The 18,000-nt window shown below is 42.4% G+C and overlaps 2 protein-coding genes across 4 annotated transcripts in view; one reads left to right on the top strand and one right to left on the bottom strand.

Annotated features, from left to right (window-relative positions):
* Window positions 1-1,936: 1,936 nt before the first annotated feature.
* On the bottom strand, window positions 1,937-6,820 carry znf330 (zinc finger protein 330). 3 transcript variants are annotated; one of them, XM_030788091.1, is made up of 10 exons: window positions 6,749-6,820; window positions 6,253-6,395; window positions 5,752-5,771; window positions 5,502-5,572; window positions 5,248-5,324; window positions 4,478-4,604; window positions 3,948-4,052; window positions 3,030-3,076; window positions 2,622-2,739; window positions 1,937-2,377 (listed from the first exon to the last, which is right to left on the bottom strand). In XM_030788091.1, exons 2-10 carry the CDS (start codon window positions 6,370-6,372, stop codon window positions 2,103-2,105), a joined length of 960 nt encoding a protein of 319 aa, XP_030643951.1. In that variant the 5' UTR covers window positions 6,373-6,395; window positions 6,749-6,820; the 3' UTR covers window positions 1,937-2,102. The 3 variants fall into 3 exon arrangements, with proteins under 3 accessions (XP_030643951.1, XP_030643953.1, XP_030643954.1); XM_030788093.1 differs by having other exon boundaries at window positions 6,564-6,781; XM_030788094.1 differs by lacking the exon at window positions 6,749-6,820 and having other exon boundaries at window positions 6,253-6,452.
* A 2,932-nt stretch (window positions 6,821-9,752) lies between these two features.
* The window catches only part of rnf150a (ring finger protein 150a), a 40,065-nt gene continuing 31,817 nt past the window's right edge, over window positions 9,753-18,000 (top strand). Inside the window, exon 1 of the mRNA XM_030788146.1 lies at window positions 9,753-10,206. Coding sequence (XP_030644006.1) covers window positions 9,753-10,206 — 454 coding nt within the window. The remainder of the gene's footprint in view (window positions 10,207-18,000) is intronic.

Genomic DNA, 18,000 nt, shown 5'->3' with positions numbered 1-18,000 from the left:
GCGCCGATAATCACTGAATTGTTTGTGAATAAAGGTGCGTCCTAAGGAAGGAACGCCAACCCTCGACACCGTAAAGACGGCGAACTCTGGATCTAATGATGTAAATAATGTCTATTAAAGAGTGTCAGACTTAAAAGTGTAACATGCAGTTTCTCATATTCATCATCTCTTTATTCATATTATTGAGTAGAAAGTGGAGTATTCCGAAACAACAGGCAAAAACGATGACGTCTCGTCAGAGACATTTGAAGCAATTCGCTCGAAAAAGGTTGGCTAAAACTCGATTTGCAAAAGATTTCCATGACTTTTCCAAAACTGTGTGGGTTTGTGTATTTTTCCTAAACTTTTCCAGGCCTGGAAGTTACTATTTTCAAATTCCACGGCTTTTTCAGGTTTTTCATGACCATACGAACCCTGGATGGAAACTGTCAGCTCTTCAGTCCAAAGTTACTCCATCACCGTGCCATTCCTGCGGTAAGAGTGATTTCTGTTTGAAAAGTGTGAGGTGAATGAAGCAGAGGTGTTGTCCCAGCGGGGTACAGGGCAAATACACACAGACACTGACACACAGACAGCAGCTGAGGAAATGGCCAGAAATGAGAGTGGGACTCATTACTGCTGTCCTACAGGGCAGGCATCAGACTGGTGCCGTGACATCCCTCACAACTCCTGGTGGTCCACCAGTGATATGTCTCTCTCTCTCACTCACACACACACACACACAGCAAAACCACAAAAATACTAACAGCAGTTGCCTAAGTAGCAAATCAAACTTTGTGAATTGATATTCATCGTGTCTTTACTGAACTCCACCTTTTCCTTGAGAGTTTAAAGTAATAGAGTGAGAACAACATAACTTTATCCCACAGGCCCTAACCTGGAGCAGGTTATTCAGAGTAACAGTTCAACAGCCTGGGACTTCAGCCTAGTCAAACTAATCAGAACCTAATTTGATGAGCTCAGTAAACTTAAACACATTTCATATTTCCCTCAGATTACAGGTCTCACTGCTGGTTCCGTCTAAATCAATTACACAGAAAATGTTTTAATTTGGCCTGGTATCTTTTAACGCCAGAAAGTTTTACCTCAGACGATTCCTGTGCATGCAGCAGTGTGTGTTACTCACTCTCTGTGTGGGACTTTACAGCAACACAGAGAACTGTCCACAGGTTCGCCAGGGGACGGGTCACGCTAACAAACAGCCCCTTCATTTACACTCTCACCTGTAATCTACCATCAGATAAGATACACCTAGGACACACTGAAACATACCAGGACTGCTAAACCTGTACAATCTCAATGATTCTTTAATATAACAAACTGGTCATCCACTCAACACAGAACTGCTACTTTTGCATTATTTTTACTAGGCTAAGACCTGGTCTGGTTGAAAAAATGACTTCTGTAATAAACCACAGAACAGCCATCATGAACATGTCAACTGGACTGTAATTTGTAATTTTTGAAAAGTAGCATACACCTATTTCTCTAGGCCTTCCAGACCAAAAGTGCCTCTCTCCCTGCTCTAAAACACCTGAATAAAATCACCAGCGCTAACACACCTGAGTAAACTCACCAGCGCTAACACACCTGAGTAAACTCACCAGCGCTAACACACCTGAGTAAACTCACCAGCGCTAACACACCTGAGTAAACTCACCAGCGCTAACACACCTGAGTGAACTCACCAGTGCTAAAACACCTGAGTAAACTCACCAGCGCTAACACACCTGAGTAAACTCACCAGCGCTAACACACCTGAGTGAACTCACCAGCACTAAAACACCTTTCTCAGCACTATCAGACTTTGGTAGGAAAGGGTTCATAGATGGAGGCCTTGGCAGAAATTTTCTTTCTTTAGCCAAGCAGCACAGCAGACATGCGGCCATATAGTGTGTGTGCGTGTGTGTGTTATTTGGGTGGGCATGTATAAGTATGTTCTACATTCATTTATTTTTCTCAGTCAATGCAGTAACAAAATTATTGCAAGACAAGTCCAAGTAAGATAATCTGTGATAATTCAGTGAAAAGCCCAGTTAGATTGGCAGGTTATTCCACTGTGTGATTCAGTGGAGTTTTATTCATGTATGAAAAGCAGTCAGTTACTCAGTCCCTTCCCCCACACTGCTACTGTTCTCATCATTCAAACTAAGACAAGTCATCATCTCTGATGTCTCCTCATCTTCATCTTCCTCATCTTCCTCATCCTCGTCGTCATCTTCCTCTTCATAGTCTTCCTCCTTTCCTTCATCCTCATCATTGTCCTGATCCGCTCCACCGAAAGCTGTGCTTTTCCAGTAACTCTCATATCCCGACGCTCCGTAGCCGTACGATTCATCGTCTGCTCCGGTCTGGCGGCCAAACTTCACCGTGCGAGCTGCACAGACAGACGGAGAGAGAGATGGAGAGAGAGACGGATGGACAGAGAGAGACAGACAGTTCTGACTGTAAAACAGGCCCCAGAGTCTGTAATGCTCTTCCCAGCCTCATGTCTAACACTAATGCACTGACTTCACTCCCCCAGAGAACAATCTCATTAGATGAAGCCCCTTCCTGGGGATGAGCACACTAATTGACTTGAAGTGAACGGTCATTTCCAGGAAGATAAAACACAGACTCACTTGACATGCTGAGGTCTTTTGTTTCTTGAGTCTCGTGACCACACTTGGGGCAGGGTGGGGCTTTGCCTTTCTCCTGTTTGAACACTTTGCTTCGGGCATGGTCGTCACAGAAGCACGCCTGCACAGGCCAGCATAGTCAACACATCACCACACACACACAACACACAACCGTGGTACTAAGACAGAGAAACTTTTGTAGATATTTTATACGCACAAGGATATAAAGACACTTATTGCGTCACTTATTCTGATGAATCACAGACGTGTGTTGATAAATATTTAAAGATGACATTACAATGGAGGCAACTGACCAACTACAGGCCCTAATGTCATTCAGCGCACTGGCCCTTTAAATGACTGAGGGCTGCACTGGCTGATGAGTCACTCAGAGCTTCAGCAGCAGCTCACCTTACAGCGCAGACAGGAGTGTTGGCCAAGACGATTACAAGACACACCTGCAAAGGAGGAGCCAAGCATGGTAAACGTACAGAGGTTAAAAAGGGGACTTCAGACATACTAAACTACAACAGCATGAAGCATCATCTGCATTGTCGCCCAGAGCTGATCACTCTGTGCCCTAACAAAGCCCATTTAAACCTGATCACTCTGTGCCCTAACACAGCCCATTTAAACCTGATCACTCTGTGCCCTAACACAGCCCATTTAAACCTGATCACTCTGTGCCCTAATACAGCCCATTCAGGCCTGATCACTCTGTGCCCTAACACAGCCCATTTAAACCTGATCACTCTGTGCCCTAACACAGCCCATTTAAACCTGATCACTCTGTGCCCTAACACAGCCCATTTAAACCTGATCACTCTGTGCCCTAACACAGCCCATTTAAACCTGATCACTCTGTGCCCTAATACAGCCCATTCAGGCCTGATCACTCTGTACCCTAACACAGCCCATTTAAACCTGATCACTCTGTGCCCTAACACAGCCCATTTAAACCTGATCACTCTGTGCCCTAACACAGCCCATTTAAACCTGATCACTCTGTGCCCTAATACAGCCCATTTAAACCTGATCACTCTGTGCCCTAACACAGCCCATTCAGGCCTTGAGAACCAGGCAAGACGCAGCAGCTCAGATGTTCAGCCACCATAGGCAGAACTGGGATATACTGGTCTTCAGGCCAGGCCTCGGTAAAAGACAAACACACAGTATCGTGGGCTGTATCTCCAGGATCACTGGCTGTAAGGTGTTTATCAGTAAATAGTGTCAGTAAACAGTATACAGTGGCAGTAAACAGTATACAGTGGCAGTAAACAGTATACAGGACACTTTGGTGAGACGCAGTCACTGTCGTGGGAAACTCACATTTGAAGGTTTCGGCCTCCAGGACCTGACAGCTAGCCTGGTGCTCAAACTGATCATCCTCACAGAGAAAATTGTGACAGAAAGAACATCGAAATATCCGTCCGCCTGGTACGGGAGCCAGGAATGCCCATGAGCATTGGGAAGACATGAATAGATCAGTTTCATTAACAAGCCAAAATTAGACTGGGAGGACTGAAAGCTATGTGATCTGAATGCAGACACACAGTATTCAAAATTCCTGTGTGGTTGTGTATGTATACAGACAATAGTCAGAACTCCTGTGTGGTTGTGTGTGTATTCAGACAATAGTCAGAATTCCTGTGTGGTTGTGTGTGTATTCAGACAATAGTCAGAACTCCTGTGTGGTTGCGTGTGTACACAGACAATAGTCAGAATTCCTGTGTGGTTGCGTGTGTATACACACATTAGTCAGAACTCCTGTGTGGTTGCGTGTGTATACACACATTAGTCAGAACTCCTGTGTGGTTGTGTGTGTATACAGACATGCATACAGACTGACGGTAATTTACCATGCTCCCAGACGCTGCGATCGCACTCGATGCAGTCGGCGTCCGTCAGGGGGCAGGTGCAGGCGTGTGTACTCAGGCACTTCCTGCCATGGCACACCCAGGCCTCGCAGAAGTCACATACTGCACCCTAGTGGTCAGGAATGATACAACAAGCATCTCTGAGTCCAGCTCAGTCAGGGCAGAACTTCAAAATACCTTTCCTCTCATCCAGTACATTCACCCAGTACCACACATTTCCCCTCACCCAGTATCACACATTTCCCCTCACCCAGTACCACCGTGTTCTACTGAACAGAGAGAGGACTTTGTGATCAGCTTTGTGAGGTGGGTTGAGTGAGCATGTGGTGTGTGTGTGAGGTGTGTTGAGTTGTGTGTGTTGGGTGAGCATGTGGTGGGTGTGTGTGTGTGTGTTGAGTTGTGTGTGTGTGTGTTGGGTGAGCATGTGGTGTGTGTGAGGTGTGTTGAGTTGTGTGTGTGTGTGTTGGGTGAGCATGTGGTGTGTGTGAGGTGTGTTGAGTTGTGTGTGTGTGTGTTGGGTGAGCATGTGGTGTGTGTGAGGTGTGTTGAGTTGTGTGTGTGTGTGTGTGTTGGGTGAGCATGTGGTGTGTGTGAGGTGTGTTGAGTTGTGTGTGTGTGTGTTGGGTGAGCATGTGGTGTGTGTGAGGTGTGTTGAGTTGTGTGTGTGTGTGTGTTGGGTGAGCATGTGGTGTGTGTGAGGTGTGTTGAGTTGTGTGTGTGTGTGTGTTGAGTGAGCCTGGTCAAGTGCTTACCACCATACCCATCCCGGTGCTGTGAATTCCAGCATGTTTAATGACGCAGTCCGATGACTTCATGCATTTTGTTTTTCCTTAAAAGAAAAACAAGAACATCTCCATCCAAACATTTCAACATTCATTATAACAAACACAAGATCTTAAATAATGCCATGCACTATATTCATAAAGTTTTACTGGCTGGTCTGAGATCAGCTTTAACTTTGTGTCACATGAAGACCAAAATTAAGAGAGAGAGTTGGTTTCCTCACCACACTGGGCACACATGGGAAGCTTTTGCACGGAGGAACAGAAGTAGCAGAATGCTCTGTTCTTCTGTCGCCTGGTGGGAAAACGACACGTCAAGAGTGTGAGGAAATAAAGCTGTATCTGTCAATGAACTGACAACAGTTTCCACTGGAAAACTGGACGTCTGACAGTTCCCAAGGTCAAGGTGAGATTAAAACATAGTGGGTCTGAGAAGAGAAACCCTGGGCCACAGGATGAGAAAGCAATACTCACCTTTGGCATTTGTCACATTCCTGTCAATAAAGTAAAAAAAAAAAAAAGTCATTCATGGTTGTTTACATTATGTTTATTCAGTTCATAAAGTGTAAATTACTAAAGTGTATCGGAGATTTAAGTATCAGATCTGTATCAAATTTTCATTCATATTTAAATACAAGACTCTACAACAGGGGTATCAAACTCCGGTCCTGGAGGGCCGGGGTCCTGCTGGTTTTTGTTTTCACCTCTTAGTTACCTGTTGATTTTCACCTTGAAAACAGGTGTGGACAATCTTCAGCCAATCAGAGATTCTATTTAGTTGGTCTACAAGAAAAACAGCAGGACCCCGGCCCTCCAGGACTGGATTTTGACACCTGTGCTTTAAAAGAATCGTTTCATTACAGCGTCAGCGGATGTGCGTGCACGAGGGGCGGAACGTCGCAGAATCTTTCTTTTAAACTTTGATAAACATCCTGTATCATTAATTGACAGGAGAAACTAATCAGACTCCGTTACCATGGCTGAATTGCAAGGATGTTTTGCCACATCCACGTGCTCCCTGTTGGCACGGCTCTGTTTTTCTCTCTCCTTACGGTTCTCCGCCTTCTTACGGGCACCAGTCTTCTTCTTCGGCATTGTTCCGTGAGGTGTCCTCAACTCTGCGAAGAATATCTGGTTATACACTGAAAGAAACACTTTACTACTACAAACTTACCTTCCGGTTATCTAGCCTTATCTAAAAGGTTATGAGTTCATAGCTGCCATTGATATATTGAGAAACACCGTCTGAAAACGTCATTGAAGCAATAAAATCACCAGTAGCTCACGTTAGTGATGACGACAGATTCCCATCAAACATTCGCTATCATAGGCGTTAAAAGCACAAATGCTAAGACAGCTAGCGAATAGGGTGGGTTCTCCTGAACATCAACTGTTTACGAGAGCTTTTACAAAAACATTTACGCTTAACTAAGGCTCAGTCATGAACACTCACTCAGAAGCAATAGCGTACCGTATTAGACACTTTAAAACTAACTATACAATGGTGAATCCCTGCGTTAAACCCAGATTACATGGGTGGGTGTTTGTGCCACTCAAAAGAAAATCCGTACTGGAAATAGCAGGTAGAAATTTTTAGTTCCTATATTTGCCTAGACCTTGCGTTTTATTCTTAGAAACAAGTTTTTTTTTTATAAAATAACTAAATATGTGGTTTAATTATATGGCGTTATTTTGCTGTGTCTTTATTATGAGAGCGCATACATAATATAAACGAGCGCAGGGACAGCAATCGAGCGTGTAAAAACAGAAATTGAGGCGTGAAAAATAATGTTGTGGTGAATAAAGCTGGTATCACGAGTGTACACAAGTTATGACTGAGTACAGACGTGAGATGACGTCTCGAGTTGCTCGCTCTCACTTTAATTTTAAGCACTCGCTCGAGTTTGCATCTGCTCGCCCTGTCTTTCAAATTCTCCTCGTTCTCGATGTATTGCTCCAACCGGAAATGCGTCATGGATTAAGGCTTGACTAGACGATCGCCCTGTGTATCGACGTACACTGCGTCTTAAGAAATGCCGCTAGATGTCAGAAGTGCAACTTCACTAGGCAGCTTTTTTATTTTGATTTGTTTATTTTTTCTTATTTGACAAACATTAATGATAATAATAATAATAATAATAACTTTATTTATACGGAACTTTTCCAAACAAAGTTACAAAGTGCCTTACAAGGATTAAAACATCTCAAGATTTGAGGCAAATTACAATAATACATTCCAGTCAGGCAGTCACAATAATCACAATAAAATGGAATTAAAAAAAATGACAACAACAGTAATAATAAAACAGGTACGACATGTTGGAAATAAAACGGTGTTTTAGAATTAATAAAAGGCTTTCTTAAAAAGAGACGTTTTAAGAAAGGATTTAAAAGAAGACACTGACCGTGCAGGCCTCAGATTCTCAGGCAGGGAGTTCCATAGCTGCAGGGCCCTGACCACAAAAGCCCTGCCACCTTTAATCTTGAGCCGGGAGTTAGGAACAGCCAGCATGCCCTGCCTGAGGACCTGAGGCTGTGGACTGGCTCGTAGGGGAGCAGTAATTCAGCAATGCAGCTGAGAGTTAGAGCATGAAATGCTTTAAAGGTGAAAATCTTAAAATCAGTTCTTAAACTTACTGGTAACCAGTGAGGGAAGGCTAAACAGGACTGATGTGATCTTGTCTGCTAGTGTTTATTTAAAGTCTAGCAGCTTGTACCAACTGAAGAAGTGAGATAGTGTTTTGGCTCAACCTTGATAAATGTAATCTAACCTAGATGAAATAAAAGCATGGATGACAGATCAGGCTGAGAGAGAAAAGACCTGATTTTTTGAGATGTTACGTAGCCTAACTGATAAAAACATACAAGAACTTGTAGAGACTATATACATATAATACACTGTAAATGTTATGAGCATAAATAAAAAAGGGGGTTATGTATGTATGTGTGTGTGTGTGTGTGTGTGTATATATATATAACAGTCATTTCTACATCACTGGGCATAAATAAGAACAATGAAAAAAAGGACCAATACTTCAAAAATAAGTAGCATAACACAAAACAAGAAACGCGATATATCCCCACAAATCTTTCTTGCTATTTTACCAGAGTAGATTTTTTAGTGATGAGAAAAATAATTTGAAATCACTTATAAATCAAACAAAGGAGGGTTTTCTATTTCTCCACTTATTACAATGAATATATTTACCCAACAGCTTCACCATGAGTCAGCAGAAAATATAACTTTTCAATATTTCAAAGAGTACATGTTCATGCTTACACACAGTGAATGTGACACATGCATTTTGTTTTCAAGTTCAAGCTGACATTTTAAAGAGGCATGAGGGAGTATCTATATTCGCGACCAAGGTAACTAGCTAACAGCCAGCAGACGTGCAAACCAGCAACAGCAAGGTTTTCCAGCTAGTTCACGAACCTGCGTATTTCACTAATATATTCAATAATAATATACAGTAATATTTTATATAATGATAATAAGATACAGTTCAGTAATATATCCTGGTGAAGTTGCACTTCTGACATCTAGCGGCATTTCTTAAGACGCAGTGTACGTCGATACACACAGGGCGATCGTCTAGTCAAGCCTTAATCCATGACGCATTTCCGGTCGGAACAATACATCGAGAACGAGAAGAATTTCAAAGAGAGAGCGAGCAGATGCAAACTCGAGCAGTGCTTAAAATTAAAGTGAGAGCGAGCAACTTGAGATGTCGATGCGACCCTCATGTCTGTACTCAGTCATAATTTGTGTACGCTCGTGGTAGCAGCTTTATTCACCACAACATTATTTTTCACGCCTCAGTTTCTGTTTTGACACGCTCGATTGCTGTCCCTGTGCTCGCTTATATTCTGTGTGCGCTCCCATAATAAAGAGCAAAATAACGCCATATAATCGAACATTATTAAAATTGATTTCTATACATCATTTTAATAATGTGTGCCATTTGTGCATTAATCAGTAACAATCATTCTAAATCACTGATAAAAAATCTCATTATTTCCTGTTACGCAAAATGCGGTCTAGGAGCCTGCACCGTTTGCGTTTTATTTAAAGCCCAATGAGCGTGAGATATGAAATAATTCGAAATCTAATTACACTCCCATCCAGATGGTGGCACCGACCAGTCTTTTGGCACATTCTGTCTTTTGCCGATTTATGGGTGCCATGTCTGAAAAGAGTCCCCGTAATCTTGTTTTGTGCTACCGGACGCAACAACTCTGTCTTGCTGTGGTGAAACTCTGGCAACCTATGCCACGATTCATAATACTGGGTGCCAGAAGCTGGAGCCAAGGTGCTGATATGGAGCAGCGCCGTTCTGATCTACAGTATTGGAAATAAAGACTTCTTATAACAGTTTGTTTTGGCTGATCTGAGAGGAAGCACGATTTGCGTTTCAGCAAATAAATATTTGTCGCTCCTGAAAAAGGCGATAACACAGTTAACTAGCGTTTACATGGCCATGTCACTTATTCGAGCTTGTCGCAGTTTGGCTCTGTCCACATGGCTTCTCTCGTTTTGTTTTGTGCATTTGCTTTGTCTGGACTTCACAGTGGCCGAGAAAGAGGAATGGTACACGGCCTTCGTTAACATCAGCTACCTGGACCCGGTTACTTCTGAAATTAAAACAGAGAAGACGGAATGCGGGCGCTATGGCGAGCACTCTCCCAAAAAAGAAGTCAAGGGCTTGTTATTGATGCCATCCTTATTGCAAGACCGACAGGCTTGCGATGCCAACACGAAATTTCCAATACCCCATCCAAACAGTCACTGGATTGCATTGATTGCGAGGGGGAATTGCACATATGTGGAAAAAATCCGACATGCAGCAAGTCTGAACGCGTCTGCAGTTGTCATTTTTAATGTAGGATCTAGCAATGCAAACGAGACCATAACAATGCCTCATCAAGGTAAGTTTTCAGTAAAATTTCTGACTGCAGTTATTTCTGAAATTATACTCTCTCTTGTGCCGCCATAGTTTGCTGAACTACGTTTAAGAATCATCCTTAGACAAAATCAAAATGACGTTGAATCCTAACATAGACCCATGCTATAATATCGATTCGCCTGGTGACACATGAAAAATGTAAATATTCCTCGTCTGTTTACCCAACTGTTCACAAGTCCTTTACGTTGGGATGGCACAGATTTATGTTTTATATGAAAGTTTTATGCGACAGTGTTATACGAAAAGCCATGATAAAGTGTTGAAGAATGGACGTAAGGTGAGTCGTGGAGTCGTCTGAGTAACAATAAAGGTACTGACAAGATTACAAGAGTCCTTTGTCATTTTATCATGCACTCACATACAATGAAATGCTGCTCCTCCTTTAAAACAACATATCCATATATCCATATTCATATATCCATATACAATACACACAGTACACATACACAGTGCAACTCAATACATGTGGTATACCAGAAGAGCAGAAAATTAGCAGTATGTTTGACAGTAAAGGGATGTGCTGTAAATTGTGTTTATGAATATTTGGTGAGGAATAGCAGCATGTACTGTCAATAAATAGTCTTTGTCGTCCGTTCAAAAAGTGCCTGGTGCAGCGTGAGACAGGATTACACTAGAACCCTTTTCCCCCTGCAGGGAACGGGTTCTGTTCTGGTTCATGCATCAAATTTTTAACCGTTGGGAGCATTTTGACCAAAAATAAATTTGTTCAGAACCTGAAAATTTGGTTCCCAGCTGGAACCAAATGATAGCTGGTTTTTCCAGTGCGAACTGTGACCACATCAGTGGGCGTGTCAGAAAGCTCGCAGGTAATCAGTGGGCGTGTCAGAAAGCTCGCAGGTAATCAGTGGGCGTGTCAGAAAGCTCGCAGGTAATCAGTGGGCGTGTCAGAAAGCTCGCAGGTACTCAGTGCGATCTGCCATCTTGCTACTGCTGTTTACTTCCGTTGTGCATTGTTCAGCGCCCTCTGTTGATGATGATGCATCCTTGATTACAATGGTTCCGCTCAAAACTGGTCGAAACTTGGGCTGATCCGCTAGATGGCATCAAGGTTCGAAGACTCCTGAGTAGAACCGGTTCCAGAACCTGTTCTCTGTTGGTGGAAAAGGGGTTCTAGTGGAGAGAAGTGTCTGTGGTGCTATGGAGGGGTTAGTAGTTCGTTGGGGGCGAGGAGGGGGAAGAGTGCTCATGATCCTCACAGCCTTGGCTATGAAGCTGTTTAGAAGCCAGGTGGTCCTGGTCTGGATACTGCTGTGTCTCTTTCCCGATGGCAGGAGGGAAAACAGCCTATGTGAGGGGTGGTCGGGGTCCCTGATGATGCTGGAGGCTGTGCGGGTGAAGCGCTGGTTGAAGATCTCCAGCAGGGATGGGAGAGGGGCACCAATGATTTTCCCCGCTGTTCTCACTGGCCTGTTCAGCTATTTCTGTTTGGAAGTTGTGCAGTCTCTGAGCCAGGCAGTGATACAGTAGGTCAGAACACTTCAAGTGGTGCCCCTGCAGAGGGTGGAGAGGGCTGGAATGGGTTGGCCGGCCTGCTTGAGCCTCTAGAGGGGATGGAGCTGCTGATGGGGCTTCTTAACGATGGACATGGTGTAGTGGTCAATGACAGATTGTCTGCCAGGTGCACTCCCAGGAACTTGATGCTACTGACCAGTGACGTGTCATGAGGTCAGTGGCTGGGTAGGCAGTGGGTCTTCACAAATCCAAATTACATCCTTTTGTGCTATCTGATGTTTTATAACAATCTGATCCTTCTTTTTTTGTAATTTAAGTTTTTATTTTAAACATTGTACAGAACCGCTCATGTGGCACAACATACAGAAAAACAAGTCAGACAGTGGCATGGCAGAACAATGAAAAAACAAGTGCTCCTGGTTAAAGGAAAATAAAGTTGTACATGTTAAACACTCAGGAATTTTGGTATTTAAATATTTCAGAAGAGGGAGGGAGGAAAATAAAGAAAATTATACATTCAAGCTTCTAGTTAGCAGTCAAATGAACCATAAAATAATCCCAAATTTCCAATGCTTGACAACCTTTCCCCCCCATCCTAGCCAACATAACCTCATATGATGCTGTTTCACTCATTAGCACTTTCCATTCTTGAAGTGTCGGACGCGTGGTTGATTTCCAATGTCTCAGTATAATTCTAGCGGCTGAGACTATCCCAACCATCAAAACTGAATATGCACTTTTTGTCACATTTGGTATTTCTGTTTTATCTCCCAAAAGGCATAAGCGTGGGGAAACCGGTAAGGTTTGTCCCACCCATGTCTCCAAAAATTCCAGCACTTCATGCCAGAATGGTTTGGCCTTAGAGCATTCCCATATAAGATGGAGAAAGGTGCCCATCTCTTGTTTACATTTCCAGCACGTACTGCTATTTATTAATCCTATTTTAAAAAGCCTACATGGTGTCCAGTAATATCGGTGCAAAATTTTATATTGAATAAATTTCCCTCTAGCTTCCCTAATATATTTACCACTATTGGCCATAATCTGTTTCCAATCGTCCTTGTCAATTTCACAGTTAAGGTCTCTCTGCCATATCATCCTCAAATTATCACATGTACTACTAATTAAATAAATTGAGTTGTTGTAAAATGTTGACGCTTTAGGGTTGAATGGGTTTTCAAGATATTTAACAATTGGATTATCTGCATCATCTGACTGAGACTTACTAGTGATACAATGTCTGATTTGTAAGTACTTCCAAAAATCTTGCTTCTCTTGTAATTTGTACTTTTGAACTAATTCAGAGAATGACATGAATGTACCATCTTTATAAAGATCATTGATTGTATGTATTCCATTATCCAGCCACCGTTTCCAGAACACTTTCTGCTTCCCTATTCGTATTTCTGGATTGAGCCAAAGTGAGGCATAGCGCTGTTTATAATGTGAGATCTTATGCATCTTTTGTACCTTCGCCCAAACCTCGCTAGAGTGTTTAATAATTGGATTGATTTCTTTTTTTGTGTCACTCAAATGTTGGGATATCACACTGATAGGATGAAATGGTGCAGCAAGACTCTGCTCTATAGTAACCCAGTCCAAACCAGATGTACTTTCCCTCCAGTGGATGGCTATCTTAGTCATTTCAAATGACAAACTGTATAATCTCACATCTGGTAGGCTAAGGCCACCTTTATCTTTAGGGGCACACGTCTTGCTAAGCTTAAATTTGGGTTTCCTCCCTGCCCAGAGGAAGTCTCTAATGAGATTCTCGTATTGTTTAAAAATGTGATCAGGTATACTGAGTGGCAGCATCATGGATATGTAGTTAAATTGGGGGGCTATTATCATTTTAATAACATTTACTTTGCCCCATAAGGACAAGTTTAGTTTCTCCCATTTCCCAAGGTTTGTTTTAATTTTTTGAAGGAGTGGTTCAAAATTCAACGTTATTATCTCGCCTAGGTCTGGACTAAGCTTGATACCTAGATATACCATGCCTTTTGGGATCCATCTAAATTTATATTGTGTTGTTACTTGTGGGTGGCAATGTTTGGATATTGGCATCACTTCAGACTTGTTCCAGTTAATTTGATAGCCTGATAACTTTGAGTAGTCATGAATGGTATTCATTAAGGGCGGTAGGGAATTTTTGGGATCACTAGTCAGTAGCAGAATGTCATCAGCGTAGAGCATTAGCTTATGCTGACTCCCACCACCGTCCACTCCCTTAATGGCTGGGTGTGCTCGTATGGCTGCCGCCAAAGGTTCCAAGGCAATTGTAAATAAGAGTGGTGAGAGGGGGCATCCCTGCCGTGTTCCTCTGGAAAGATTAAAGAATGAGGAAATGAGACCATTTGTCATAACTGCGGCTTTGGGATTGTTGTACATTAGTTTTATCCATGCACTAAACCCCGGACCGAAGCCAAACCCCGACAGGGCTGCATATAAAAAACCCCACTCGACCCCGTCAAAGGCCTTTTCAGCGTCCAGTGAGATGGCCGCCATTGGCACCATGCTTGAAGAGTTTAACCACATTAAGTGTAGAAGCCTTCGTAGGTTATCAGTAGAGGATCTCCCCTTTATAAAGCCTACTTGGTCAGTGTGTATAATGCATGGCAAAACCGTTTCCAGCCTTAGAGCCAGTACTTTAGCCAGTATTTTACTGTCGACATTAATGAGGCTGATTGGTCGGAAATTAGCAGGATCTGTATGGTCTCTACCTTTCTTAGGAATCAATGAGATAAGTGCTTCGTTAAGTGTTGGTGGAAGTGAACTGGTATGAAAAGCTTCCTGGAATACATTTGTTAGTATTGGAGTAATTATATCTATATATTTTTTATAGTACTCGACAGGAAGTCCATCGGTTCCAGGTGATTTCCCTGCCTTCATAGTCAGGATAGCATGTTTCACCTCCTCCTGTGTCACTGGTTCATCGAGAAAAGCTGCGTGCTCAGGAGATAATTTTGGAAGGTGTATATTAGTAAAAAATTGCTGCAGCGACAATTTATTTGGAGTACCAGATGATCTATATAGATTCTCATAGAATTTTTTAAAAGTATCATTAATTTCCTTTGAGGATGTCACAAGAGAGCCCCCTGTTCTAATCGCAGGGATTATGTGGGAGAAGTTTTGTTCCTTTAGCTGTCTGGCTAATAGCCTGCCTGTTTTCTCCCCTGATTCGTAAAACATTGTTTTAAGTCGAAACAGAGCATATTCTGACTTCTTATTGTAAATTTCGTGAATATCAAATTTACATTTGCAAATATTTTTAAATAGGCTCTCAGAATAGTGTTTGGCCAATTCCTTTTCCATTTCACTTAATTCTGTCTCGAGTTTCTTAATTTTATCTATACTTTCTCTTTTTCTCCTGGAAGTTTGTGCGATAATTTTCCCTCTGATGTAGGCTTTAGATGCCTCCCAAACTATCGCCACACTGTCTGTACTACCAACATTGATCTCAAAGAATGATAACAGATCTTCCGCAAGAGCCTTAGCAAATGTCTCGTCCTGTAGCAGAGTTGTATTCATTCTCCATCTGCCTCGTCTAAGTTTGTCGGCATTTATATTTATACACAGTTCGACAGAGGCATGATCTGACAGAGAGATTGTATTAATGTTGCTAGCTATGACAGCACGAGCTAGGTTCTGAGAAACCAAAATAATGTCAATTCTTGAATAGGACTTGTGGCAGTGTGAGTAAAATGTGTATTCCCTTTCCCTTGGGTTAACTAATCGCCAAACATCGATCAGACCATTGTCCTCTATAAGCATGTGAATGGCAGCCCTATCCTTTGGGATTGAGGACCCTGAATATCTGCTTTTATCGAGCACCCCATCTAAAACCTGGTTAAAATCTCCTGCCAAAATTATTTGCCCTTGTGCATTTCCCAAGATACTATTAACCTCATGAAAAAAGGATGGATCTTCTTTGTTAGGAGCATATATATTGCACAGTGTTAGCTGCATGCCATTTATGATGGTTTCAACACAAATAATTCTGCCACTAGTGTCCTTAACTTCCCTAACTACTGAGAAGGTCAACCTTTTGTGCACCAAAATTAAAACTCCATTCTGTTTGCTAGAAAATGAACTATAGTAAACCTGCCCCACCCAGTCTCTTCTAAATTTTTTCACCTCGTCGTCCTTTAGATGTGTCTCCTGAATAAATGCTATATCAGCTTGTTTGTGCTTCAAGTATAAAAGTACCTTTTTCCTTTTCACAGGATTTCCACAACCATTTATATTCCAGGACACTAATTTAACATAAGCACTGTTAGCCATTCACACGTGATAAAAAATAAAAACAGTATATATATAGGGCATTTAGGAGGGCCTGCCTGATTTTGTCTGATGTTTTTGAACCAATAACATATTCAGAAACTGTTGTACCATCGATGAGCTTAATCAGAATGTCTGTGGTTTTTAAGAAAACGAACATGACCAAACTGGTCAACAAAAACCACCCCCCTTCAATAGAGGGGAAACTATTAACACAAATAAGCCTCCGACAACCAAAGGAAGGCATAAAAATGAAACGAAGGAAAAAAAAAAAAAAAAAAAAAATCAATTTGGGTCCGTGGAATGTCCGATCAACCCACTAATCCTCCCCTTAGGCAGCTACAGAAACACTGTCCAGCCCCACCATACCTCACTCACAGTCTCCATTTGGATATTTATGTATTTTGTACAGTCCCTTTAATCTCCTTCAGCCATGTGCTGCTGGATGAACTTGACAGCCTCCGATGCAACTTCAAATTTTTGGTTCCTCCCCTTCCATGTGAAACGAAGTATTGCTGGGAAGGCAAGCCTGAACTTCACGTTCTTGTCACGGAGTAGTTGCTTTGCTGTTATAAAAATTTTTCTCCTCTCGGCTAGCTCCTTGGTCATGTCTGGGAAGAGGGAAAGGTTACATCCATTCCACACAGCCCCTCCTTTCTCTTTCGCAGCTTTTAGGACTTTATCCCTCGCGGTTGAACGCAGAAATCGTATGATTACCAATCTCGGGGGTTGATCCTGATTTGGACGAGATCCGGGAGAACGGTGTGCTCTCTCAATTTCGAACTCGTTATCAATGTCTATACCAAGACCCTCCGATAGGATCTTCTCTATGCATGCAATCATGTTGTCCCCTTCAATGCCCTCTTTCAGACCGATAAGTCTGATATTATTGCGACGACTTCTGTTTTCCAAGTCCTCCACACGGCCCCACAGTGTATCTATACGCTTCCTATGTAGCTCGCGGTCGTTCGCTAATTGTTGAATGGTGTCCTCTATGTCGGATATCCGGCTTTCCGCCTCTGTTAGCCGTTCTTGCATAGCGTTCACTGCATTTTTCAATTCCGCGGTAGTTTCTTTAATCGTTGACACATCTGAGGCCACTGTATGAAGTGTCGCACTAATTTTACTCACTTCTGTGAATAGGTTTTCCAGACTGACATTCTGCGTAGTTTGTTGTCTTGGGCTAGTGGAGGAGTCCATTGTAGTTGTCTGCCTCGATGTCGCCCGTGTATTTTTGAAGTATTTCGAAGTTGTAGACATACTAGCCTCGGGCTAAATCACCTCAGTCGATTCAAGGGTTGCTAACGAGATACTGGGTGCATGAAAATTAGGAAAAATGCGGAGAAAATAACGGATATATAGCCAATTATTTAGTGGGGCTCAGGACAGTTACTAATGTGCCGCCATCTTGCTTGGCGATCCCACGTGACTCCCAATCTGATCCTTCTTAACTCTTCTACCTGCCACAGAATTCTAGAATACTGTGTGCCCCCCCCCCCCCCCCCCCCCCCCCGGCTGAACTACATTCCAACTCAAAGCCTGAACAGAAATACTGTCAACAGTGCTGCCAGATTGGCAGTGTTAAAGTATCGTATCAGAGAATTAAAATGATTGCATTTGAGGAAAATTATTGCACATGACTCATAACCAAGAGAACAAATACGTGTAAATGTGTAATTTCAGAACACACGCACTGAGATGAACGACTGTTTGTTAAAGTATATATGAAGTAGTTTTTTATTGTTTTGTATGGTTTTTGATAGCTGTGAAATGACTAAGTGACACCATTGCCTTTCCTTAGAGCTCCCATACCATTGTGGATTTCACTGTGGTCAGTACAAACAGCAGTTATGAGATACTATGTGTAAATATTGTTGAGACATTACCTGAAAAGAAGTGACCACTTGCGATCAGATCTCACTTCCCTGCTCTATATGCAAATGAGCACATATGTCATTTCTCGTGAAAGGGACAGCTTAGTCTGTAACTGCAGGACTTGGCG

Source organism: Chanos chanos, chromosome 11 (genome assembly GCF_902362185.1).
Source record: "Chanos chanos chromosome 11, fChaCha1.1, whole genome shotgun sequence".
NCBI classification, from domain to species: Eukaryota; Metazoa; Chordata; class Actinopteri; order Gonorynchiformes; family Chanidae; genus Chanos; species Chanos chanos.
Note: the sequence above shows the minus strand (reverse complement) of the source record. Positions and strands in the feature narration are given on the sequence as shown.